The 27,339-nt window shown below is 47.6% G+C and overlaps 2 protein-coding genes across 2 annotated transcripts in view; one reads left to right on the plus strand and one right to left on the minus strand.

The window, feature by feature from the left end:
* The window catches only part of slc4a5b (solute carrier family 4 member 5b), a gene marked incomplete at both ends in the record, with an annotated part of 24,905 nt that extends 3,390 nt beyond the window's left edge, over positions 1-21,515 (plus strand). Inside the window, 26 exons of the mRNA XM_079755917.1 lie at positions 1,364-1,493; positions 1,670-1,830; positions 3,274-3,429; positions 3,669-3,776; positions 4,446-4,501; positions 5,094-5,251; positions 5,619-5,706; positions 5,822-5,976; positions 6,322-6,453; positions 6,654-6,828; positions 8,130-8,263; positions 8,851-9,031; positions 9,428-9,518; positions 10,132-10,190; positions 10,437-10,628; positions 11,005-11,118; positions 13,015-13,176; positions 13,569-13,747; positions 13,961-14,033; positions 14,130-14,198; positions 14,440-14,613; positions 15,163-15,330; positions 16,334-16,411; positions 16,851-16,903; positions 18,960-19,254; positions 21,330-21,515. Of these exons, the coding sequence (XP_079612043.1) occupies positions 1,364-1,493; positions 1,670-1,830; positions 3,274-3,429; positions 3,669-3,776; positions 4,446-4,501; positions 5,094-5,251; positions 5,619-5,706; positions 5,822-5,976; positions 6,322-6,453; positions 6,654-6,828; positions 8,130-8,263; positions 8,851-9,031; positions 9,428-9,518; positions 10,132-10,190; positions 10,437-10,628; positions 11,005-11,118; positions 13,015-13,176; positions 13,569-13,747; positions 13,961-14,033; positions 14,130-14,198; positions 14,440-14,613; positions 15,163-15,330; positions 16,334-16,411; positions 16,851-16,903; positions 18,960-19,254; positions 21,330-21,515 (3,527 nt within the window). The remainder of the gene's footprint in view (positions 1-1,363; positions 1,494-1,669; positions 1,831-3,273; positions 3,430-3,668; positions 3,777-4,445; positions 4,502-5,093; positions 5,252-5,618; positions 5,707-5,821; positions 5,977-6,321; positions 6,454-6,653; positions 6,829-8,129; positions 8,264-8,850; positions 9,032-9,427; positions 9,519-10,131; positions 10,191-10,436; positions 10,629-11,004; positions 11,119-13,014; positions 13,177-13,568; positions 13,748-13,960; positions 14,034-14,129; positions 14,199-14,439; positions 14,614-15,162; positions 15,331-16,333; positions 16,412-16,850; positions 16,904-18,959; positions 19,255-21,329) is intronic.
* Positions 21,516-21,532: 17 nt separating this feature from the next.
* Positions 21,533-27,339, minus strand: part of sez6l (seizure related 6 homolog (mouse)-like) — a gene marked incomplete at both ends in the record, with an annotated part of 31,644 nt that continues 25,837 nt past the window's right edge. The window contains 7 exon segments of the mRNA XM_079755918.1: positions 21,533-21,562; positions 22,164-22,272; positions 23,297-23,411; positions 24,092-24,127; positions 24,439-24,633; positions 26,412-26,603; positions 27,017-27,211. Of these exon segments, the coding sequence (XP_079612044.1) occupies positions 21,533-21,562; positions 22,164-22,272; positions 23,297-23,411; positions 24,092-24,127; positions 24,439-24,633; positions 26,412-26,603; positions 27,017-27,211 (872 nt within the window).

The following is a 27,339-nucleotide window of genomic DNA, read 5'->3' on the forward strand; positions in this document are numbered from 1 at the left end:
TGGCCTCAGCAATACAATCGCAAAAATCGAAAGGGCAGAAAGACCCCTCTAATCAGGGCGATGGATATAACCTACCCACAGAGATTCTTACCAAATTGACCGCAGTGAGGCTATACGTTAGACGCTTCTGCCACGAACATGCCCTCATGGCTAGGCTGTTTATACCTTCATTGTGATGTCAAAGTGCCTACGAAAAGATACTTTGCAGTTAAGAAATGAACGCGACTTGAGTTTGAAGCAGAGTTGAAAGTTCAAAAACCAGTTGCCGAAGACTTGCAGAAACATAGGATTTCACACTTGGCTGTCCTATTTTAGTCAGTGACAAAATTGCTGAGATTACCATGTTGACGACATATAAGACATTAGCATGTTTAAAATCTAAAACAAATCTGTTCAATATGCTATTGAGACAACATTTCAAGTGTTTCTCATGTTTTAAAGTTACTTTCTTAGGGTCACTTGCTATCTATTTATCTAACAAACCAATAATAATGTAGGACGCTTCTGTTAAACATGAACGTAGCCTCTGGATATTCAAAGATAAACCTTATCTCACTTTATCTTCCGATTCTAATTCCAAAAGCAGTGAACAAACACACACACACAATACATAAGCGCACCCCCCCCCCCCCCCCCCCCCCCCCCCCCCCCACACACACACACACACACACACACACACACACACACACACACACAGTTAATGAGTGCCAGCGGCTGGTGAGGATTCAAATGGAAACTGATGGTGGCAGAGTGAAACTAATCGAGTACACACTCCATTAACACGAGATCATTACCCCATTACCGGGTACTGCACCCCCGCCTCGTAGTCGGTGATGGCAGAGATCCTCTGTTTGAGTGTCTATTATCAGAATGAAAACATTGTTTTGGTCATTAGACGACTTGTGGATGGTTTCATAGGCTTCGTCCAATCAGAACAGGGGAATTATTCCTCAGGTGGGTTTACCTTCTCATGCCGGGACCCCCCTGGGGAGGTACTTCTGACCCAGGAGGACACACCGAATATTTGGTGCAGTCAAATTCGAAACTCTTTAAAAGGGGTTTATCTGTTTTACCGCCTTTGTGAAGCGCTCTGAAGTGCTGTCGTGTTTTGAAGGGGGCGATATGAATACACCTCCATTCCCCTTGAAAGAAAGCAAATTATTTGCATCACTATGTAGACAAAAATCTAATTTATATCAACACAGTATACCGCTGTTCAGTCCTCAAACATACTACAACACAGATGGAAGAAAAGGCATGTAGGCCTGCATTCATGTCAAAGAGATATGTTTGAGGCCGCCCCAGGTCCCACCAGATCCCCAGCCTTGGACCCTCTGAACTGTGGTTCCCCCCCCCCCCCCAGTCTCCCCGGCGGCAGAGCGGCTGCGGCAGCTCCTGGCAGAAGAGGACAGCATCCCGACCCCCACCCTGTTCACCGAGATGGACACCCTGCAGCAGGACGGGGACGAGCTGGAGTGGAAGGAGTCTGCAAGGTGCTGCACTAACACACACACGCACGCACGCACGCACGCACACGCACGCACACACACACTCACACACGCACGCACGCATGCAAGCAAAAAGCGCACGCACACGCGTACGCACACACACACACACTCAATTGATTGACAACAACTACAACTACGTGACTAAATGCTCCCCCTCCCAGGTGGGTGAAGTTTGAGGAGAAGGTGGAGGAGGGTGGGGAGCGCTGGAGCAAGCCCCACGTCTCCACCCTGACGCTCCACAGCCTGTTTGAGCTGCGGACCTGCCTGCAGACTGGCAGCATTCTGCTGGACCTGGAGGGCTTCTCCCTGCCCCAGATAGTGGGTGAGTCGCCCAGTACCGTATATATACCAATAATAACAGCTACTCCCTGCCCCAGATAGTGGGTGAGTCGCCCAGTACCGTTTATATACCAATAATAACAGCTACTCCCTGCCCCAGATAGTGGGTGAGTCGCCCAGTACCGTTTATATACCAATAATAACAGCTACTCCCTGCCCCAGATAGTGGGTGAGTCGCCCAGTACCGTTTATATACCAATAATAACAGCTACTCCCTGCCCCAGATAGTGGGTGAGTCGCCCAGTACCGTTTATTTACCAATAATAACAGCTACTCCCTGCCCCAGATAGTGGGTGAGTCGCCCAGTACCGTTTATATACCAATAATAACAGCTACTCTCTGCCCCAGATAGTGGGTGAGTCGCCCAGTACCGTATATACCAATAATAACAGCTACTCCCTGCCCCAGATAGTGGGTGAGTCGCCCAGTACCGTTTATATACCAATAATAACAGCTACTCCCAGCCCCAGATAGTGGGTGAGTCGCCCAGTACCGTATATACCAATAATAACAGCTACCCTCTGCCCCAGATAGTGGGTGAGTCGCCCAGTACCATACATAACACTAATAACATCTCCCCTCTGCCCCAGATAGTGGGTGGGTCCAATAGAACCATACATGTACTAATGACGGCTACTCTCTGCCCCAGACAGCAGTTGGGTTCAAAAGTACAATATATAAGAGAGACCCTCTCCCCCAGATAGTGGGTGAGTCCACTAGTACCATATATATACAATAACAACAGCTGCTCTGACCCAGATAGTGGGAGGGTCCAATAGTACCATATATATACAATAACAACTGCTGCTCTGACCCAGATAGTGGGAGGGTCCACTAGTACCATATATATACAATAACAACAGCTGCTCTGACCCAGATAGTGGGAGGGTCCAATAGTACCATATATATACAATAATAACAGCTGCTCTGACCCAGATAGTGGGTGAGTCCACTAGTACCATATATATACAATAATAACAGCTGCTCCGATCCAGATATTGGGAGGGTCCAATAGTACAGCATATAACAATAATAATAATGGCTCCCCTGAGCCCCAGATGGGTGGGTGGGTGGATCCAATAGTACCATATAATAAAATACATACCAAGATAAAATGTATTAATAAATCCAAATACCAACCCCACCTGTACATTGGTTTATATTAGAGGAATAATGTAAGGAAAACATGCAAATGCATGCATCACCTCTTAATGCCTGATAGGGTTACCCTCTCACCTGCTGATTGAGCGATGATGCGACTCACCCATCTTCTGCTTAGAGAGAGTGAAGTGAAGTAGCTGTAGCCCGGCAATGAACCAAACCCTGGAGGCCTTCCTTTAAAGTGGGGTCAGGGGATTAGGTTGCCCTTTAAGTTGGATATGTTGGAGCTCGTTCTGTCAGTTTAACTGTTTGCATCTGATCCCAGATGAGATCGTGGATCGGCAGATAGCAGATGGTCTGATTGGTCCAGAGGTGAAGGACAAGATCAGCTTTGTGTTGCTACGGAAACACAGACACCAGACCAAGAAGGCAATGCACCGCTCGCTGGCAGACATCGGGAAGCCCTCCAACCCTACTCCTAGTAAGAGTGTGTGCGTGGGTGTGCGTGTCCGTGGGTTCAATTCTCTCATCCTTTTTCGGATGTTTCCTATACCAAATTATTTTGTTGTATTCCAAATCAGTCTATACTAACCTAATGACAATATATTCTAACCTCATTTCTAAGTCCTCCATGACTTCACCCTCGTTCTTCCCCAGTGGGTGATAACAGTCATGTCTGATCCACTGTCTTGTGCTAACCTCTGTGCTGCCGCTGTGCAGACCGTAGTCCTCAAGCTAACCTGAGTCGTAGCACTAGCACCGCCTCCGGTATCCAACGCTCCACGGAGGACCTGCGGACTCGCCAGTCCAGCAGCCTCGGCCGCCTGCGTGAGTCCACATATGGAACATGCATGACACACACACACACACGCAGACACACACACAGACACACACACAGACACACACACAGACGCAGGCACACACACAGACGCAGGCACACACACACACACACACACACACACACACACACACACAATACATCTTACATGATGACCTTTGAGCTCACGTCTTCATAAATTGCTGTCTCTTTTTGGTTCTCTTCTGACACCACAGAATAACACAACATTTCAACATTTGGTTCCTTCCATTTTTCTCCCTTTGAATGAGAGTGATGGGAGAAAAATGGAAATGTGAAAAATGTGAGCTGGCGTGGGATTGGTTTTTGTCCTGTATTTATTTTCTATTGTGCGCTAATCCACTTGGAAATAAAAGGAAATGAGCCGCTATTGTCCAAGGGAACAATTGGTCACGCTGAACAACTTAGAATAACCCAATAATCTCTGTTTCACCCAAAACAGGAGCTCAAACCTCTGTATCTGCTCATTAAAGAGGAATAGTTGTATTCACGTAAAAGCCAAAAACTAAACTGTCTTGATGTTTCAATCAACTAACATCAAACTCCTGTTTGGATGGCTGGACTACAATTGGGGGATTTTAGGGAAGGCATTTGCATTTGTTTATTTCCTTCCTTCCTTCTGTATCTGCTTGCTTTTGTAGATCCGGCACAGAGCAGGAGCATGAATGATATTTCAGATACACCGAGCACAGACCAGGTAACCGCCAGGTCCCTTATTCCCACACCTTTGAGCAGGGTCTGATATTCTAAAAGGCTGAATTAGGTCAGAGAACATGCATTTGACATCAGTTTGATCATAGAATAAATATAGAGTGGGAGACGGAGACAGAAAGCGCAGGAGAGAAGGTGAGAGAGAAAGAGGGGGTGAGTGGAGGAGGGAGAGAGAAAGAGGGGGTGAGAGGAGGAGGGAGAGAGAAAGAGGGGGTGAGAGGAGGAGGGAGAGAGAAAGAGGGGGTGAGAGGAGGAGGGAGAGAGTCTAGCTGGCAAGTGGACTCTGAAGGCAGCATTAGAAGATTAGAGATTTGAACTAAGTACCAAACACTCATGTGCTTCAAAATTAAGATGGGTTGGAGGGTCAGAGGTCGGGTGGTGTAGGGGTGGAGGTTGGGTGGTGTAGGGTTGGAGGTTGGGGTGGTGTAGGGTTGTAGGTTGGGTGGTGTAGGGTTGGAGGTTGGGTGGTGTAGGGTTGGAGGTTGGGTGTAAGTAAGGTACAAGTGTTTCAAATTTGTGAAACCTTCTGTTTTCTTAAAAAAGACTGTGTAAGTGCATCTATGAAATGTGTTCATCAGCTGAAGAACAAGTTCATGAAGAAGATTCCGCGTGACGCCGAGGCGTCCAACGTTCTGATTGGCGAGGTCGACTTCCTGGAGAAACCGTTCGTCGCCTTTGTGCGATTGGCCCAGGCCACGACCCTGGGTGGCCTCACCGAGGTCCCCGTTCCAACCAGGTCAGCGTGGCGTTAATACCCCTCGATACTCAATGCTTTCCTTCTTCTCCTGTACATTCCCTCTCTGTTTTGCATGACTTATGCCTCTTATGAGCACAATCCTGATTTGTAATTCGATTACATTGGGCAGTACTATAGAAGGCTGTGCCTTTTTACTACGTTCCAAGTCTAGCCAATGCTTTGATAGGCTTGGCCTTCAGTTCTGCTTGAATGTGGAGAGTTCGCCTTAAGGCCCCAATATTGAAGATTTAGCAAGATGATCAATTAAATCTAAATATATCAAATGTTCAATCCTGTACTCCTAATACTACTATTTATACTACTACTACTACTACTACTGCCACTAATATGCTCCATGTATCTACAGGTTTCTGTTCATCCTGCTGGGCCCTCGTGGCAAAACCAAAGCCTACAACGAGATCGGCCGGGCCATCGCCACGCTCATGGTGGACGATGTGAGCGAGAGAGACACACACACACACACACCACCTCGTACAGAAATCTACGCCCGGTTGCTGGCCTGTTCAGGACCGTTTGTCCATAACAACTGTTTCAACGGTTTCCCCTCAGTTGTTCAGCGACGTGGCCTACAAGGCCAGGGACCGTGATGATCTGATAGCGGGCGTGGATGAGTTCCTGGACGAGGTCATTGTCCTCCCTCCGGGGGAGTGGGACCCCAAGATACGCATAGAGCCCCCCAAGAAGGTCCCCTCCGCTGAGATGAGGTCAGCCAGCGGTCGACTTCATCTACATATTACTGTTATGTTTCATATTGTGTCACACACACGTTGTGATTTGCATGCGTCATTTGTTTAATGGACATATTTCGATTTCAATGTATTAAGATGTTAATTTGCACATTAGGATAGCTACATATTCTGATTGACATTTCATTATATTTAAAAAACAATTATTTAAGCATGTATAGTTGTATGACTTTTTATATTGCTCAATTTACAAATTACAATTTTCTAGATTTAATTCCATTGTCTGCACCATGTCTCTCCAACAATACATTCTGTCCCATCATCTCCGAGCTCTAATTTCCCCCCAACTTCCTGTCCACACAGGAAGTCCGTGCTGAATATCAACGAGCTGGGCCAGATGAACGGCTCGGCCGGCGGGGGTGGAGGGGCGGGGGGAGAAGACGACGAGATGCCCGCTCCTCATGAACTGGGCGAGGAGCTGGCCTTTACTGGGAGGTATGGCCTTAGCCTGGGTACTCAGCTGACTTTAGCCCTTAACGTGCTTTAGTTTACCCCTGTAGCATACAAAGTGATTTAATTGTGACCACATGGCTGCGTGGTGCGGACGTTTGAAAGTGAAAGAGACCCATTATGTTTGACCTTTAGAAACACTGCGAACATCAAACAAACACAAATCAGAGTCATACCTGTGCCAGGTTCTGTGGAGGCCTGTGGCTGGACATCAAGAGGAAGGCGCCGTGGTTCTGCAGCGATATCTACGAGGGCTTCCACGTCCAGTCCATCTCCGCCGTGCTCTTCATCTACCTGGGATGCATCACCAACGCCATCACCTTTGGAGGGCTGCTAGGAGACGCCACTGATAACTACCAGGTAATAACTACCAGGCAATAACTACCCGGTAATAACTACCAGGTAATAACTACCAGGTAATAACTACCAGGTAAAAACTACCAGGTAATAACTACCAGGTAATAACTACCAGGTAATAACTACCAGGTAATAACTACCAGGTAATAACTACCAGGTAATCAGCGAGACAAAGGGCTGTGGTGAGGGAAGGGGATGTGAGGTGAGGTGAGGTAAAGTAGGAGGGGAGGTGAGGTGAGGTAAAGTAGGAGGGGAGGTGAGGTGAGGTAAAGTAGGAGGGGAGGTGAGGTGAGGTAAAGTAGGAGGGGAGGTGAGGTGAGGTAAAGTAGGAGGTGTGGTGAGGTAAAGTAGGAGGTGAGGTGAGGTAAAGCAGGAGGGGAGGTGAGGTAAAGTAGGAGGGGAGGTGAGGTAAAGTAGGAGGGGAGGTGAGATGAGGTAAAGTAGGAGGTGAGGTGAGGTAAAGTAGGAGGGGAGGTGAGGTAAAGTAGGAGGGGAGGTGAGGTGAGGTAAAGTAGGAGGGGAGGTGAGGTGAGGTAAAGTAGGAGGTGAGGTGAGGTAAAGTAGGAGGGGAGGTGAGGTAAAGTAGGAGGGGAGGTGAGGTGAGGTTAAGTAGGAGGGGAGGTGAGGTGAGGTAAAGTAGGAGGGGAGGTGAGGTAAAGTAGGAGGGGAGGTGAGGTGAGGTAAAGTAGGAGGGGAGGTGAGGTGAGGTAAAGTAGGAGGGAGGTGAGGTAAAGTAGGAGGGGAGGTGAGGTAAGGTAAAGTAGGAGGGGAGGTGAGGTAAAGGAGGAGGTGAGGTGAGGTAAAGTAGGAGGGGAGGTGAGGTGAGGTAAAGTAGGAGGGGAGGTGAGGTGAGGTAAAGTAGGAGGGGAGGTGAGGTAAAGTAGGAGGGGAGGTGAGGTGAGGTAAAGTAGGAGGGGAGGTGAGGTGAGGTAAAGTAGGAGGGGAGGTGAGGTAAAGTAGGAGGGGAGGTGAGGTGAGGTAAAGTAGGAGGGGAGGTGAGGTGAGGTAAAGTAGGAGGGGAGGTGAGGTGAGGTTAGGGGAAGTGAAGCAAGGTAATATAGGGGGTGGGGTGAGGAAAGGTGAGGTGAGATAATGTAGGACGGGAAATTAGGTTTTTAGAGGAAATATAGGAGGTGATGGAGGAGGGGAGGTAAGGTGAGGTGATAAGTGAGGTGAGGGGATATAGGAGGCCAGGTAAGGTTAGGTCATGGAGGAGGTCAGGTGTATCATGGGATTGGACTTTGTGTCCCTGTCTAACTCTCTCTCCTTCTGTCTGTCTCCCTGCCTGTCTGTCTGTCTGTCAGGGTGTGATGGAGAGCTTCCTGGGTACCGCCCTGGCGGGGACAGTCTTCTGTGTGTTCGGAGGACAGCCCCTCATCATCCTGAGCTCCACCGGACCCATCCTCATCTTCGAGAAGCTACTCTACGATTTTAGCAAGTAAGGTCGGACCTGGGTCTTCCCCCTTGTGTGAAACTAACTACACAAAGTAATCAATCCTTCATGTACTTTTGTGTCACACGGATGATGTAAAGAGTCCCTATTTACCACCAGGTGGGTTTTTACGATTACAAGCCATTTCAGAACTTGTGACATCACAAATGGAAGCGTCCATGGTTGATGCATGATGGACAGATCAGACCAGATCAGTTGGTTCAGTCCACCGGGTGGGCTGGTCGGTTGATTTGGGACGTGATGTCGATTTAGGGTCAATTCTGAAGTAGGTTTGAAGAGTGAACCAATGTCACACTTTGTGGTTAACTAGAGGGGCCTTGAATATCCTTTAACCAGAGAGAGGATAGCGTAGTAGTGGCTAGGGTGTTTCCAGAACTGGAATTGACTCGCTATGTCCGCAATGTACTGTTATATACTGTATACCATGGGTATAGACCCATGACAAAACAGCAGTAGAAGAATCCCTCCCCTCTACGTACTGCGTCCACCGTGGGTAAAGACCCATGACAAAACAGCAGTAGTAGAACCACTCCCGCCTCTCCCACCCACCGTGTCTCCTCTGTGTCCCACAGGAACAACGACATCGACTACATGGAGCTGCGGCTGTGGATCGGGCTCCACTCCTGCCTGCAGTGCTTCCTCCTGGTGGCCACGGACGCCAGCTACATCATCAAGTACATGACCCGCTTCACAGAGGAGGGCTTCTCCAGCCTCATCTCCTTCATCTTCATCTCCGACGCCATCAAGAAGATGGTGGGTGACGCGTCATGGTGAACAAGTGTGCCACCGAAAATTTCACTCTATGGCTTGGACCTTGACAAGTAGATAACTACAATGTGTTATTGTTGATTCATTATTATTACTACAGAATACGTGGCTGCATAAACTACAACTGTGGGATCGTCGACTAGTCGTTTAGGGGGCTGTTCCAAGCCAAAAGGTTCTGGGTTTGAATCCTAGTGTCCTTTCTCAGGGACCTGTAGGAATCCTTGAGCATGACACCCTAGCACTCAACCCCAACCTGCTCCTTAATGTCCTTAATGCTTAAGACATGTAGGCTATCTCAAAGTGAACTGTAGGTTGCTTTGGAAAAAGGTGCTTGCTAAGTGAAGTTGAACAATGTATGTTATTTCACATTTATTTCAACAGGTCGGATCCTTTAAATACTACCCAATCAACCGAGGGTTCAAGCCCGACTTCATCACGTCATATAAATGTGAATGCATCGCTCCAGACCAGGGTGAGTCTTCAAGGCCAATATGGTCACGAAGATGTTCATTTACATCTCTGCTTGGAATAACATATTTGAAATGGAGATGTGAAATGATCAATAGTGAAATTTACATCCCAGTGAGTCTCTTTTTTATTTAGTTCAACTTCTTCCATTAATTCCATTCGTCTTTTACTGTGAGTGACATTTTCTACTGCTCTGGTCTGTTTCTGCTGCACCACACTGGCTGACCTTTTTTCCTGAGTGAGTATCCAATGGGGTTCCACAACCTGATTTATCACGATATGTCCTTGTGGGGAACCAGGACTTCTTCCATGGTGTCCCAAGACACAGGGCAGTCACTTAGTTCCTATATTAAACACAGCTTGCTATTACTACACTGCACTCAGTCACTCCAGCTTTGATCGTCCTCAGCCTTGCTTGTAAGGCTCTTTGGGGAAATGCTGAGACGTCTGAAGTTGACGTTGTAAAAGCGGGGAGAGCCCCCTGTAGTCTGAAAGCCCTGGGATGAGTTGTCCCAATGATTGTAGTTTGTTTTCAAAGAAGGGATTCCCAATTGGTCAACCATCTACATCTTTTCTTTTTGTTCCTTCCTTCCCGTCTGCTTCTGTGTTGTGGGTAGATTCTACATTGGGCTTCAACATTTCAGCTCCCCTTGCTGACGACAACATGACTTTGTTGGTAAGTGAATGAAGAGATAATGTGCATCACGTAGTATGTATTATATCAAAGAACGCGTGTGTATGCATCCACCAATCAGGAAGCCCCGACTGGCTTGCTTGGAATGTTATCTCCCTAGTTATTATATACTTTCCTCTGTCTTTCTTGTTGTTATCACTTCTGTTTGTTTTTCTATCTTTTGTGCCACCTCTCTCTCTCTCTCTCTCCCTCTCTCTCTCTCTCTCTCTCCCTCTCTTGTCCCTGTAGTACAACCTGACAGACATGGATTGGGGTTTCCTGAGTAAGAAGGAGTGTGTGAAGTACGGCGGGACGCTGGTGGGTAGTGCCTGCAAGTACGTCCCTGACCTGGCGCTCATGTCCTTCATCCTGTTCTTCGGCACCTACTCCATGACCGTCAGTCTCAAGAAGTTCAAGTCAAGCCGCTACTTCCCCACCACGGTAAGGCAGGAGGATAGCGCCATGTAGCGCCTACAGCTAGTATGTCCTATTGTTACAGAGGATTCCGGAGGACATAATTATCCTGAAGCAAACTGTTCCCTGGGTGTGTCTGTGATCTCATTGTTATTTAAACTTTGTATGAGCCTGACCCCGTCTCCTCTCCTCTCCTTCCCCTCCCCCTCCTTCTCCTCCTCCTCTCCTTCCCTTCTTACTCCCCTCCTCCTTCTCCCTCTCTACTCCACTACCCCACTTCCTCCTCTCCTCCTCTCCCCTCTCCTCTAACCCTCTCCCTCCTCCCACCCTCCCCCTCCTCTACCCCTCTTCCTCCTCTTCCTCCTCCTCCACCTCCTCTACTCCTCCTCAACGTGTGTTCCAGTTGCGTAAACTGATAAGCGACTTCTCCATCATTATCTCCATCCTGGTGTTCTGTGGGTTGGACTACTTGATGGAGCTGGACACCCCCAAGCTGCACGTTCCCACCCAGATTAAGGTCCCACATGTCCCCCACACCCTCCCTGAACCCACACCCTCTCTCCCCCTCCCCTCTCTCCCCCTCCCCTCTCCCCCCCTCCCCAATCTCCCCCTCCCCTGTCTCCCCCTCCCCTGTCTCCCCCTCCCCTCTCTCCCCCTCCCCTGTCTCCCCCTCCCCTGTCTCCCCCTCCCCTGTCTCCCCCTGCCCTCTCTCCCCCTCCCCTCTCTCCCCCTCCCCTGTCTCCCCCTGCCCTCTCTCCCCCTCCCCTCTCTCCCCCTCCCCTGTCTCCCCCTCCCCTGTCTCCCCCTCCCCTGTCTCCCCCTCCCCAATCTCCCCCTCCCCTCTCTCCCCCTCCCCTGTCTCCCCCTCCCCTGTCTCCCCCTCCCCTCTCTCCCCCTCCCCTCTCTCCCCCTCCCCTGTCTCCCCCTCCCCTGTCTCCCCCTCCCCTCTCTCCCCCTCCCCTCTCTCCCCCTCCCCTGTCTCCCCCTCCCCTGTCTCCCCCTCCCCTCTCTCCCCCTCCCCTGTCTCCCCCTCCCCTGTCTCCCCCTCCCCTCTCTCCCCCTCCCCTCTCTCCCCCTCCCCTGTCTCCCCCTCCCCTGTCTCCCCCTCCCCTCTCTCCCCCTCCCCTGTCTCCCCCTCCCCTCTCTCCCCCTCCCCTGTCTCCCCCTCCCCTCTCTCCCCCTCCCCTCTCTCCCCCTCCCCTGTCTCCCCCTCCCCTCTCTCCCCCTCCCCTCTCTCCCCCTCCCCTGTCTCCCCCTCCCCTGTCTCCCCCTCCCCTCTCTCCCCATGTCCCGTCAGGGGCCACCTTGGTCCTGTCGTTGACTATACTTGTGATTACTGTATATGTTGAGAGGATTTAGAAAATGAGTGGCTAGGAGTGAATGAGGAGATGATGTGTATTAAGGTGAATAACATTTGAATGATATTGAAATAAATATAATTTTATAATTATTTATGATGATATCACTTTTAGAAATCATATAAATATTGATCAACATGTTATGATTTGGTAAATGTTGCATTCATTTTTTCTTTTCACTCTTTCTTAATACTTGCTCTTCTGTCCATCCTCATGTACCCTCCTACCTCTTTTATTCAAAAAATCCAATCATCCAATCTGTGACTCTGTGTACTTGTCTGGTGTGTCTCTATCCCTCTGTCTGGTGTCTCCATCCCTGTGTCTGTTGTATATATTCTTGCGTCTGGTCTCTCTATCCCTGTATCCGGTGTGTTTATATCCCTGTGTCTGGACTTGTTTTTCTTACGCTACCGGATCCTTAGCTAAGGAAGCTAATCAGTGATTTTGCCATATTCATGTCCATCATGACTTTCGTGGGTCTGGACATGTTGATGGGCTTAGACACTCCCAAACTCATTGTCCCAACAGAAGTCAAGGTATCCTGTTGTGAAATCCTTCTGAAAATATAGTTAGTACTGTCAGTAGAGTGTGTTTGAGATAAGATTAGCATGTGTGTTTGTTGTTAAAGCTCACCATGTTATTGTTTGTGTGTTTGTGCATGTATGCATGTGTGCATACACGTGTGTGTGTGTGGTGCCTTCTTTATCAATGTTATGTTAATTTAGCAAACTGGTGCATGGTCAATTGTGTGCAAGCATGATGTTTTTTGTATTCACATGTTGTATATATCTTGTAACATTATGTGTGTGTGTGTGTGTGTGTGTGTGTGTGTGTGTGTGTGTCTGTGTGTGCTTGTGTGTGTCTGTGTGTCTATATGTGGGTTTCTGTGTGTGTGTTTGTGTTTGTGTCTGTGTGTGTGTATGTGTGTGTGTGCGTGTGCGTCCATTTTTGTGTGTGTGTGCGAATGCGTGTGTGTATGATCTGCATGTGTGTGTACCGTGTGTGCGAATGCGTGTTTGTGATCTGCACGTGTGTGTACGGTGTGTGTGCTGTAGCCCACGCGGCCGGATCGCGGCTGGCTGATCATGCCCTTCGGGAAGAACCCGTGGTGGGTGTACGTGGCCAGCTTCGTGCCCGCCCTCCTCGTCACCATCCTCATCTTCATGGACCAGCAGATCAGCGCCGTCATCGTCAACCGCAAGGAGAACAAGCTCAAGGCGGGAAATCTTTCCTTCAAATGTTTTCAATTCAATTCAATTCAATTCAGTTGTATTTGTATAGCCCTTAATCACCATTACACCATTTTTCAACAGCTTACCAACAGCATGTTACATATTTCCGGACGTACTCACATGTTTAACGCTTCATCACTAACCTTTTTAATAGGAGGTTAATAATTGTTCTTTCCTTCTATTATTAAAGAAGTAGTATTTTGTTTAAAATATCTAGGTTGTTTTTCCTCTTAAAGTTATTGTTTGTCGTCTTATATGGGCCAAGAGTGCCCATTGTAATTTAATAAATATAATACATAAATACAATACATGTAGTTCATAAACTAATGATCACTGTATAAAGTACTGACCCAGTCTATGCGCGTGGCTCCCTGCAGAAGGGCTGTGGCTACCACCTGGACCTGCTGTGGGTGGGGGTGCTGATGGCCGTGTGCTCCTTCATGGGCCTGCCCTGGTACGTGGCCGCCACCGTCATCTCCATCGCCCACATCGACTCCCTGAAGATGGAGAGCGAGTCCAGCGCCCCCGGGGAACAGCCCCAGTTCCTGGGCGTCCGGTAAGCAGCCCCCCGCCCCCCCCTCCCCTGCTGTCGTTTTGTTCATTGTACGCTATTGTTATTTGTATTAAAATGATTTGCTTTTGTAGTTGTCTTTCTAATAATTAACTCATGCACTATCTTAATATCTTGCCTGCTGACTAACTATCTAACGTATTAACTCACTTACACTGGAGTTGTATCATCAAATTGTCTCATTCCCCCGAACCTTAGCGAGCAGAGGTTGACGGGCATTCTGGTGTTTGTTCTGACCGGAGTCTCTGTGTTCCTGGCTCCAGTCCTTCAGGTCGGTGGTTTAAAACACACACCGCTACCTGAACTGTTCACGCTCTCCTATTATCCTCCCTGGTGTGTTTACTGAACCTCTGTGCTGTGTCTCCAGTACATCCCGATGCCCGTGCTCTACGGGGTCTTCCTCTACATGGGAGTGGCTTCCTTGAGCGGCATTCAGGTAGGTGTTGCCGTGGATACGGGGGGTCCACCGTCCAGACCCCCAGATTCTAGAAACACCAGCATGCAGATGCGTTACAAATGATTGAATGAGATTTATATTGATACTTTGGTCTGATTCTTTCATTTATTTTGGCCAAGAAGTGTAGCCGGGTTATTCATTTCGGCACAACATGAAGTACCTGTTTGAATACTGACCAGGATCATTGCAGTTTTAGTGAGCACACTACTTCTACCACCAGTTCTGGGAGCGCATGAAGCTGTACCTGATGCCCGCCAAGCACCAGCCGGACTTCTCCTTCCTGCGCCACGTGCCCCTCAGACGGGTGCACCTCTTCACCCTGGTCCAGATCATCTGCCTGGCCGTCCTCTGGACCCTCAAGTCCACCTTCCTGGCCATCATCTTCCCAGTCATGGTGAGTGCTGCGCAGAGAGAGAGAGAGAGGGAGGGAGAGGGAGGGAGGGAGGGATCCCTGCACTCAGTTAATACTCCTCATCAATCACAATGTGGGAATGTGTTTGAGTGTGCGTGCGTCCATGTCCTTGTGTGTGAGCTTGTGTGTGTTTGTACAAAATAACCCAACTTCAGGGCAGAGGGTCCTCAGTCACATTGTGGCTATGTGTTTTTAACCCTCAGCTCCATGGCTAGACCCTGTTCTGATGGTTCTGTGTTCCCTGTAGATCCTGGGTCTGATGGTTCTGGTGGTTCTGTGGTTCTGTGTTCCCTGTAGATCCTGGGTCTGATGGTTCTGTGTTCCCTGTAGATCCTGGGTCTGATGGTTCTGGTGGTTCTGTGGTTCTGTGTTCCCTGTAGATCCTGGGTCTGATGGTTCTGATGGTTCTGTGGTTCTGTGTTCCCTGTAGATCCTGGGTCTGATGGTTCTGATGGTTCTGGTGGTTCTGTGTTCCCTGTAGATCCTGGGTCTGATGGTTCTGGTGGTTCTGTGGTTCTGTGTTCCCTGTAGATCCTGGGTCTGATGGTGGTGCGGAAGCTCATGGACATGATCTTCTCCCAACACGACCTGGCCTGGCTGGACGACATCCTGCCGGAGAAGGAGAAGAAGAAGAAGGAGGACGACGGAGACAAGAAGAAGAGCAAGAGGCGGCCGGTGGAGCCCGAGAGTGACGAAGAGGTGAGGGGGGCGCACACACACACACACACACACACACACACACACACACACACACACACACACACACACACACACACACACACACACATACACACACACACATACACATTCCCATGCCCATACACGCACACCTGCACTCACACACACATGCTCATACCCACACACAGAATTCCGTCCTTTAACTCAAGTTCTTAAGATTCATTTTGTCTTCCATCATGATTAAAAATGCATTCACATTGCAGATTGCAGATTCGTGAATAAGCCCTCTTCGCTCCATCTGTTGTTACCGTTTTGTTACTCTGTCCGTGTTGTCTGACTAATAAAGGTTTCCTCTTTGTCCCACAGTGTTGCTGAAAAGGCACTGTATAACAACTACTACTACTATTGCCTGTCTGCCTTCCCTTGCTCTCTCCACTTTTTTAACTGTTCCGTTATGACCTCATTCTATCCAACTTTCATTTACCTCCTTTATCTTCCTTCGTTTATCATATGACCTCATTCTTAAGACCTATCCACCTCTTCCACTCTGACCTCACTCATCCACCTCTTCCACTCTGACCTCACTCATCCACCTCTTCCACTATGACCTCACTCATCCACCTCTTCCACTATGACCTCACTCATCCACCTCTTCCACTATGACCTCACTCATCCACCTCTTCCACTATGACCTCACTCATCCACCTCTTCCACTATGACCTCACTCATCCACCTCCATAGTTAGAGCCTCACACCTATTTATTTGCAACAGTATGTCTGCGGCAGCACACCGTTTTGTCCGTAAACGCGTCTGCTACTCTAGTGCATCCCCCACCCCTCTGTAGTGCACATGTCCCCACCTCTATATATACCTCTGTATACACCTCTCTCTAGAACCGGGTTTGTTGGTATAACCAGTCTTCCCCATACCATTGGTTATAAGCATTACGAGCAAGGTTTTTTCACTGCATGCGGTTCCTCCCTCTGTCTGTCTCAGTCCAAGGCCTCACATCCTCCTCCTCCTCCTTCTTCTCCTCCTCCTCCTCCTGTGACGATTCCAATGGATACCATAACCCCACCTCCACACTCAGACAGCGCCCCCGTCACCCCTTCGACCCTATCCCCAACCCCCCCTTAACAGTGAGTACGTTTGTTGTGGTGTCGCTCTGTACCCCAGTCATCTTGTCACCGGAGTCCTCTTGGGATGTTCTTATTTATGTTAAAGGGACAGAAATGATATGGAATAGGTTGCTTGTAGATTTGTATAGATGATGGTGATATGCACACCATGAATTATTACTCCTTCCTATATCAACACAAATGATTGAATCAAACATTTAATGGATAAGCAGACCAGTGCAAATACTAAAGAGCTAGCCTTGATACTCTCACAATAGCTGCTGCCTATGCTCCAAGCAATTGTAATGATGTCATCAGCACCGAGATTTTACTTTGTCTTTTCTGTGTGTGTGTGTTTGCCTCTGTGTGACCGTTTTGTGCTTTGGGTGTGCTTTTGTGTTTTTTCTTCTTCTTGTCACCAGGGAGTGAGCCCTTACACGGCCGTGGTAGCCACCACTCCGGACGCTGACCACAGGTACTGTGTGTTGGAGCTCCGCGTGCCCTACAGCCACATCCTGTCTGTCCCCGTAGACACAGCTCTGGCATGGGACGCAACCACTACACCCAAACACCATGCACCTGTTAGTTAGAGAGAGAGAGAGAGAGAGAGAGAGAGAGTGAGAGAGAGAGAGAGAGTGAGAGAGAGAGAGAGCGACCACCTAAACAGCTAACTTTAGTCACACAGTGAGAGAGAAGTAGAGAGAGGGAGGTAGAAAGAGAGAGTGATGAGTGATGCCTTACTCAAATGTAGGATAAGATGATATTAATATGATATCTATAATAAAACACATAACATTGATATTATATACAAATATTATTTGATCTATTTTATTTTGTAATCTTAATTGTTTTTTGTTCGGTTGCCAAGGTTTTAAAATGATTACGTTCCTCTGTTTATTATATGACTTCCTGGTATAAATGTCTTATTAAATAGAGCTATGATTATATAACATATGTAAATAGGAGATTGAAAAGTAACAACAGTTAGAGTGACTGCATCAAGATTATTTTCTGGAGCACAAACATGAGTTAATTCAATTGCATCTCCAGTGTCCTAATGCTGTTCATTATTATCGTATGTGAGTCTTTCAAATTTGATAGTTTATGGGAGGGAAACATTGGGAGCTGTTTTGTTGTCACCGTTGGTCCCAGTGCTGCCCTCATCACAATCAACAAGTGAAGCAAAGATTTATTATCACACAACCCACAAGAACACCCTGTCACTGTTTTTTCTCGAGATCCGAATGGAATTGCACCAACATTCCGGTGATTTAATGACCTTAAAAAACAGACCGAGTCATGATGACGCAGCAAGACAATGTACGTGTCACAAAGGCCTGATCATTCTAGCCAATCAGTGATCCCTTGTTCTGGAGTCCTCGACTAGGATATATTAAAATTACATTTTGGTTGTTTCTTTTAAAGTACCAGATTTCCTTTCTTCTTCAGCGTTTATTATATTCACAGAACTAATTCAATCTACGAATTGAATCGATGAATCAACGTATGAAAGAGTCCAGATTCCCATTTCTTCTATAACCCTTGACCCGTTGAAATATAATATATTCAGAATACAAAAATTAATATGAATATACATCACCCAAAATGAATTATGAAGCAAAGATGTAGGATGGTGTGTTGCTAGTGTTTTCAGTGTCTGAAAATGGAAACGGTAAAACTGCACGTTTTCTTTATTAAACACTAGTATGATTTTAATTAAATATTGCCCCACTTTTTTATAACTCAAATGCAGTCCATGCCCGTGATTCCGTCTCTGCATGGCTGGCTTTACAGCAGCTATTTCCCTGCCTCAACGGAGCTGGCTTCAGTTTCGTAAAAAATAATCATTGACATACTAACACCGTGGATATTGTCCCATAATCAATCCTCCTCAGATATCAAGTTTGGAAAGGACAGCAAGTATTATAGTTTCAAAAGTTTGAGCAAGAAGACATTCCATCCCTCTGGACCTCCACCTTCCCCCCCCCCTCCCCCCCACCTTGTCTCCGGTGCCTACACTCTACCCCCACCCACATCTCCACCGCCCCCACCTTCCCCCCACCCTTGTCTCCACTGCCCCCATCTTCGCCCCCCCCATTCTCGTCTCCATCCCCCCCTTGCCTCCCCTCACTTGCAACTTGATGGACATGGGTGTGGATGCGTGAAGAGGGAGAGAAGCGGACTAGCGTAGCATGGTCCAGTGGTTCTCTCAATATTTTCACAAGGCCTTGTTTCATTACCCCTTTCACCAGCACAGAACATTCAATTCTGTTATAGTAGGGTCAAGGGTTAGTGAAAAAGGGGCTTCACTTACGAATTTTTCCTCTACAGGAAAGTTTTACAGAGCTTGTTTGTTGGCATTCAGAAAGACTTAATTTTTCCAAGTAGCCTCACCCCTGCAATCCCTCTGCGTACCCCCAGGGGTACACAGACCCCCGTTAAGAGAACCACTGGTCCAACAAATGACATTCCACCATCCTCCCTCTCTCTCCTCTCTCGCCCTCCTCTCCCCTTTTCTCCCCCCTCACCAGCATCACGCTACGCTTGATGATCTGCCCTCCCTCACCCGCCCACTCCCAGGCCAACCCGGTCTACCTGACAGGGGGTGCTGCCTGGGACCCCCGGCTCGTCCCACCACCACCAGCGCCACCCTGCTCAGCATCACCGCCGTCGCCATGCCAACCAACCCCCCCGCCCCAGCCCGCGCAGGTCAGCATCCGGGTGGAGACAGAGCACCAGCGCTCGCTGCTCTCCTACCGCTACCAGCGGCCGCATAGCGGTAGCGATAGCAGTAGCGTTGGCGGTAGCCGTAGCACGGTGTCCAGGGTCACCGTCCACCCAGCTTACGACCCCCCCCGCCCCGCTCCTCCAACCGTCCACCCACACACAGACTCCTCTGTGGCGGTGCGGGACAACCCGGCCACACACTCGGGGCCACGCAGCACATGCGGCGAAACCGTTCTGTGAGTCCATCGTGTTAAAGTCACCCTGAGACAGTCACGATGTACACTGTACGTGCATACACGTGCACAAAGTAATGTCCTTTGCTGTGGTTGTCTTAGTGTAGGTTCAATTTCTTAAGAAAATAATAAAGGTTATAGGCTTTTTCAATAGAAAGTGTAGTGTGTAGTATATGGACCATGAAGTCCAAAATTCAAAACCATGCATACATTATGCTACTAGAAAAATCGAATACTTGTATTTTTTCCCCTAAATCTAACACTCAAAGAATGTGTTTTTGAACAGAAAAGAAGAAAAGAGCGATTGTAGTGTTTTATAAAGATAGGCTACTGCATAACCCATGGTCCTCCTCGGGCCTTTATAAAGAAACAACCAAAAGTCCACATAATTACACACTGCATAAGTCTGCCAGCCCCAACCGTCATCTTTGCTAATCTCGTTGTGTTTGTTGATTTGTGTTATGCTATGTTTTTATGTCTAAAACCGTATGGAGAGTTTTCTGGAAAATGTTAAATGTACATGAAACATTGATGTAAATGTGGCTTAATTAATAAACTAGTTCTGACAATCAACTTTCACTTTTGGATGTTTTTTTTCCTTTTGTGTACAAGAGGAGGTTTGGAGGGTTGGGATAAGTGGATCAGAACAAAGGTCAGGGGACAATTTAGGCCTACATATTGTCAATAGCGACTAACTCTGATTAAAATGGAGGTTAAATAATGGAACACATCACACACAAGCAATTGAAGACAATTAATCCTTACAATAGCAATCGGCATCCACAGATACTTTGTGTACTTAATATTATACAAAATATGCTGTGAAAGTAAAACAAGTAAAGTTTTCTTCATTCTGCTCATCTTTGTGTGAGTTGAAGCGTTGAGATATCATCTTGTTCCCGCTAGGGAGAAGCTAGCTAGACTAGGTGTTCTGGATTTCATATTTGGGCAGCTTTGAATAAACAGATAAAATTGGTGCCAGTCAGTAGCCAAACTTGTTTCTGTCCCCTATGACTATACTATCTGTACACATTGAGGTAATTCTACCGCTGCTACTGTGAATGTTCATGGATCTTGTTGCGAGTTATATTGAAAAATAACAGACGTTGACACATATTGTTTCTTCAATACTTTTTTAATTTAAAAAAATCCATTTATTTACGCAAATTGTATAGGCATTTTTTCTGTCTTAATGAAAATGTACATTTATCAATTTGCATAAAACATCACATATACATTAAAATAGATACATCCTCTTGGTTGGTTGAGCTGCTGCTGCCACGTGCCGTCACTCCGGGGTACGCAGTTTTCAACGATAAACTCCCGTTCTCCACAAACTATTTCATAGTTTTTCCTCATACAATTCGACAATAACCGAATCAGATGTGTTGACAAATCCGTCTGGATATTTTGAATTCTACAAACATTAGGAAACAAAATGGTAGCCGTAGTAGTGACGCTAAGTAGCTAGCGGACTAGCCGTTCTTGCTACAAACAGGGCTTTTTTTGGCGGGAAAAGCCCCGCAAATTACCATCCCGTATTTTTCCCCATGTTGCCGTTGCGTGATGTGGGCCTGTGGCTGGTGAAATAGTGTTTATTAAAAAAATAAAAAGCCCCCCCCCCACCCAATATGATAATTTTTTGATTTATGCTATTTCAGAGCTCCTATTCGCTAAGTATTTCACATTTGCCGTTTTGAATTCACTCTTGCGTGCGGTGGGGTCGTCTTTGTCGTGCCGTTTATTTACACGTTACCAGTCTTCCCGTTAAATAACAGCTGAGCAAACGGACAACACATTTTTTACAAGTGCATCATTCATTTTCCGTCTCCGGTCTTCTGTTCCGTCTCCTCCTTCGTAAACTTCTTATTTCCCCCTCTACGGTCCTCTTCTATCAACCACTCCTATTCCCTCAACACGGTCCCTCTCTGTCTGCTGTAGAAGCTGTCGTCGTATGAAAGTACAAGAGAAGAGGATGGCTGTGTGATGGCAGAGGAAGGGACATCATCTGTAGTTATTTACATCAGCTCTGCCTGGGAGGATTCCAAGGTGGAGGAGGAGGAGGAGGAGGAGGAGGATGAGGAGTGTAGAAGTGGGGAGTCAGGTAGTGGCTCTTGTTTCAGATAATTAGGTAGTCAGGGATATTATATTGATACCTCATATTCACGAGTGTCCTGTGGCGACAAAGAGAGAGAGAGAGGGAGAGACCAGAGATGTAACTTTTGTATTACCATCTCATTACTTGATTCCCTTGAACAGTATGTCATTCCCTCTGTGTGTCTATGTCAGCATGTCTGTGTCTGTCTGTCTGTGTGTCTGTTTTCTGTGTCTGTCCATAGGTGTGTCAGTGTGGGGGATTTGCACCAAAGTTGTGGTTAGGTAAGTTATGAGCCAGAAGAAGTGATTCACTTGTATGCCTAGTCAGCTGAAGGTTGTGTGGCATTGGGCGTATCATATCAGAAAGAGGAGCAGTATATAACCTCAAGTTATGTACCGTATACTAAATGTCATACGGTGCACACTTTAATCCAAAGCCTCATACATCAATAGCGCATACATTCTTTATAAAGCCACTAACCCCTGGCAGTGTTAAAGCCTTGCTCTATCCGTTGAGCTATACCTTTAACACTGTCATTGTGGTCAGCTTGACTTGGACCTGAGTGTGTGCGGTTAACGATTTGGAAAAGGCAGCATTTTAACGGCACAGTCTGGCACAGCATGTGTGCCAATTGACCCGGCAGTAGGCAGCAGTGAGCTTAGCCCAGAAACACTTACGCCTCCGGTCTCATAGAGGGGGTTGTCAAACTCTGCCTCCACAGTGATGTGTCTGTAGGGGTTGGGGTAGATCAGAGGCAGCCGGAGGTTAGAGCTTGGGTAGCGGCACCTGACAGGGCAGACAAAGACATGACAGGCGAGTTATTATACTATTACTCCCGGCTCCAGCCTTCCTGCTATGTTATGGATTCAGAGGGGAGACAGCTCCGAGCCCGGGCTGGAAACACTGGATGGATGAAGCTTTCACATGGGGAATTTATTTCTACAGTTGGCAGTCGAGACAGTGTTGAAGCGAAGGAAAGTGTATCGCCCAGAATCTACCCAGACTTGAGCTTGTCTGATTTGGGAGACTACAAAACTATTTAATGTTTTGTTATTTATCTAATACTTTTATCTAACTGTGACTAACAGTGAATTCAATTACATGACATTTAGAAGCAGGAAGGGGTTAGACAGTACAGAGAGAGATCATTAAGAAGCAGGACGGGGTTAAACAGTACAGAGACAAGTCATTAAGAAGCAGGAAGGGGTTAGACAGTACAGAGACAGGTCATTAAGGAGCAGGACGGGGTTAGATAGTACAGAAACCGTTCATGAAGGAGCAGGACGGGGTTAGATAGTACAGAGACAGGTCATTAAGGAGCAGGACAGGGTTAGACAGTACAGAGACAGGTCATTAAGGAGCAGGACGGGGTTAAATAGTACAGAAACCGTTCATTAAGGAGAAGGACGGGGTTAGATAGTACAGAGACAGGTCATTAAGGAGCAGGACAGGGTTAGACAGTACAGAGGCCGCTTTAAGACGCCTACAGGTTACACTGCGGACATTGAGGCTCAAACCCAGTTACCTTTCGGCTGGGTTTGTCCTGTCCACTAAACAGCCTGTCCACTAAACCGCATACCCACTAAACAGCCTGTCCACCAAACAGCCTGTCCGCTAAACAGCCTGTCCACTAAACAGGCTGTCCGCTAAACAGCCTGTCCTCTAAACAGCCTGTCCGCTAAACAGCCTGTCCGCTAAACAGCCTGTCCGCTAAACAGCCTGTCCGCTAAACAGCCTGTCCGCTACACCGTCCGTTTATCAGTGCAAGCTTTAAGAGATGTATGGAGCGGCTGTAAGCTGGAGGACCGACCTGGTGATGTAGACATAAGCCCCTCCCAGCAGCGCAGAGAGGAGGAGGACCAGAATGAAGACAGTCAGGGCGATATTGCCCCCGTCCAACCGTGAACTCGCTGGAGCTTCTGCAACTACAGGATGACAGGGAACAGGGAGAGAACACTGATCATAATACTGATCACACCGTTAATATGAGGTATACAACTAACAAAACTACGGCTCCTACTACCACCCCCACTCCTCATACTAATGAAGGTTATTGTAATATTCACATATGATGCATTAATATTAGTGAAAGCAGTAAAAGAGATATCAACTACAGTGTGAAGTATTAGTATCCTTCAACAGTAAGTAACTATAAAATATGTAAAGCACTTTATAGCGTACAAAAACGGTTAAATGATGTTCATGGAATAATTAACACTTTCACACTAAGACTTTCTACATTACTTGAACAATATAGTGATAAACACTATGAAGCAGAAAAATATACACGTAAACATTAGATGGCATACAAATACACATCACAAGATAGTTCAGAAATAAACACTTACATCACTATACATCACAAACAGTCATAAATGACACAAAATAAAAAACACCACATGACTTAAATCATTACAAGCAGAGCGATGCAGGAAGAAAGATCACAGTGGAGGTGCAATGCAGGGCATTCCCATAACAGACCAGCAGGGAGACCCAGAGAGCACTGCTTAAAGGCAGCAGTAGCAGCAGCAGAGCGCACGGACGGACATACACACGTGCGCACACACATGCGCCCACAGAGGTCATAGCAACAGTACAAACTCACCTTCCAAAGCATGGTTGCCAAGGCAGTTATGGGGGGCTGCAAGACATCACTCCGTCAGTTGCAATTCAAAACAGTCACCTCTCGCACTTTCTCAAAGTTGTTGATGTTGTTGTTGTTGCTGTTGTTTTGTGACCAACCAAAAACGCAGCTCGCATGCAGAGTAGGAGGGGCGGGGGGGGGGTAATTCAATTCATATCATATCAGTAAGCATGGGGGTCAGGAAGTATAATTTGACAAATGTTCTTTCGATGCATGCCTGAAACGTGTTATGCATGAAACAGCTAGTGGTTCATTCCAGGCCACAGCGGAAACAGAACCCCCCCCCTCCGCGTTGAGTTTGGTCTCACCCCTGCAGAGTGGAAGTGGTCCGCTCCAAAAGGACGGCTTTCCTAGGATGCACTTGATGGCGACCTCGCCGATCAGCTCGTAACCTTGGTAACAGACAAAGGTGAGGGACTCCCCGGGCAGGTACAGCCGCTTGGACAGGATCTGGTACCCGCTGTCGGGGAGACCCGGGTTCTCACAGGAAACGGACTCCTCGGCTGTAGCAAACCACCCAGAAATGACAAGAGACAAGGTGATGACCATATCAGGAATGACGAGGGGGAGAGAATGCCCATATAAGGGCGTCCATCTGGAGGCCGAGGCGACCAGGTGTGACAGCATCTGGCTGCTGGTTTGATGACATGACTCATGGCAGATCTCCGCCCCCTTCTCCAGGTGGCCGCCATACATTAGCATGCTATTTACATATAAAACACTTAGTAATCATGGCCGCACGCCGGATCACGTAGACACACACAAACACACTGACGCGTGCAGACACAGAACCCCACACAAACAGACACACCGTCACACACACCATCAAAAAACACACAAACCATTACACACACACACACACACGTCACTCAAACACACACGCACACGCACACACACACCCTCACACAGGCTGACACTCTGATACACAAACAAACCAGGGTCGGTGGGGACAGAGGGTGCCAGTCGTGGTTCCTGTGATAAATCACTAAATAAATCACACAGCCCGTCCGCGTGTAATTGGATAGGGCAAAAGTCAGTGGTTTCAGGACCAGCTCTACGTGATGATGCAGGGCTCTACACAGAGGGCTGTCTATACTGCAGTATCCGCTAAACATAAGGGGTTTAGATCACGACCTGACTACAGAAACATTCTGGCCAGCCGCTTGTTGGCTAAGGGTTGTTTGGTGGTTGGATTTTTGAGGGATATATCAAAAGTAGAAACTGTGCAATATTTTTAGATGCTGTTGTTGAATGTCAATCAGGTTTCTCTGGGCCGTCGCACTGCTTGTGTCTACAAAATGAATCTACCTGTCTGTTTGCAATATATAATATTCCATCATATAATAATAATGCCCTATGTTTGTTTTAATCATCAATATTGCAATATTTTAGAGGTTTTTGCTTTTATGTGTATAATAAGGTGCTTGAGGTAAGAATCAAGAATTGACGAGAGAGAGCAAAAAATATAGAAGAGAGCATGATTTTCAAACTAAAGATCCACAAAATACCTCCCCTCCCTCTCTGCTCTCTCCAACCCAACGTTTCTCCACCATTGAGAAGTTTTGCATTTGAGCAATTGTGATTGACAGGCAAGATGGATCCCCGAACAAATGAAGGGAGAAACGCCCTGATTGGTCAGAATACGCTGGGAGCGTATAAAAAGTGACAACCAGAGAGAGTCTTAAATCTAAATGGTCTGTGGAATTTGTGAGAAATTATTCTCACATAGCAACTCACTAACTAATAGCTGAAGGATGGCGATAACAGTTATAACAAATGACCCATAATAGCTATTAATCTTTCCTACAGCCCCTTTAAGGGGATACATTATACCACCAGGTGCGATTAGCCATTACAAGCCGTTTTGAAAATGTGCAGCTTCTGACATCACAGGTAGGCGTGTCCACCTAGATGTATGACGGGTAGATGAGCAACATTTGCTACAGTCCACTGGGTAGGCTGGTAGACTGATCTATCCAGCACACATCTAGGTGGACACGCCCACCTGTGATGTCAGAAGCTGCACATTTTTCAAAACGGCTTGTAATGGCTAATCGCACCTGGTGGTATAATATGTCCCCTTTAAATGGGCTGTAGGAAAGATTGAATAGCTATTATGGGTCATTTGTTAGAACTGTTATCGCCATCCGTCAGCTATTAGCTGGTGGTATAATGTATGCCCTTCAATAAACCACCTTAACCCTCCTGTCCGCTCTCTGTCTGGGGCTCCCACCCAGGGCTTTCCCCAGGCCGGAGCTCCAGTCTGGCGGCCCCTACTCACAGACACAGTGGGGGAGCTTGGAGGTCCACACCGGGGTGCCTGGCTCCCGGCCGTAGCAGGTGAGCGTGGCGCCGCCCTGCAGGACGAAGCCGGGGACGCAGGTGTACTGAATGGTGGTCCCGACCAACAGCTTAGGGTCCGAGAGGGATCTGGTGGAGTTTTCCACGTGGCCCGGGTCCGAGCAGTACATGACTGACGGCAGAACGAAGGGAGGGATGAGTGTGGATGTGGGAGACCGACAGTGTGTGTGTGTGTACATGTGTGTGTGTGTGTGTGTCTTTGTCTGCATCGATGTATCCACTGTGTGTATCTATTATGTGTATCTGTGTATGCATCTGTATGTCTATGAATCTATACATGCATCCGTCAATGTACTTATGTGTGTCTATGTATCCTCATCTACTGTGTGTATCTATCTATGAATCTATTTTTGTAACCTAGCATCTACTGTGTGTATCTATTTAAGTGTCCTCGCATCTGTGGTGTGTCTGTCTATGTTTCTGTCACGTGTCCTCACATCTACAGTGTGCGTCGCTCTACGTATCCTTCCATCCACTGTGTGTCTCTCTCCGCGCCCCTATGGACGGGCCCCAACCCTACTCAACTCTTTTCGCAGAAGGGGGGCAGGGTGCTCCAGGAGAGGTCCAGCTGGCAGCAGAGGGTGTCCTGGCCCACCAGGTCGTAGCCCGGGTCACACTGGTAGGTGATGCGGGCGCCCCGGACCAGCGCCGCGTGAGACGTGGTCTTCCAGCCGTTCTGGATCTCGGGCAGGTCCGGGCACGAGTCGTTACGGGACACCTCTGGGTTGGGTTGGGCGGAAAACAAACGGGCCAATCAGAACAAGGCGTGTGAATGCGCTCGTTCTGGTGGTGGGTGTGACTTAGATCCAATGGATTCTGAGTGACTGTTTTAGGACCAGTCTGTGAAG

The sequence above is a fragment of the Pollachius pollachius genome (assembly GCF_949987615.1).
Source record: "Pollachius pollachius genome assembly, chromosome: 18".
NCBI classification, from domain to species: Eukaryota; Metazoa; Chordata; class Actinopteri; order Gadiformes; family Gadidae; genus Pollachius; species Pollachius pollachius.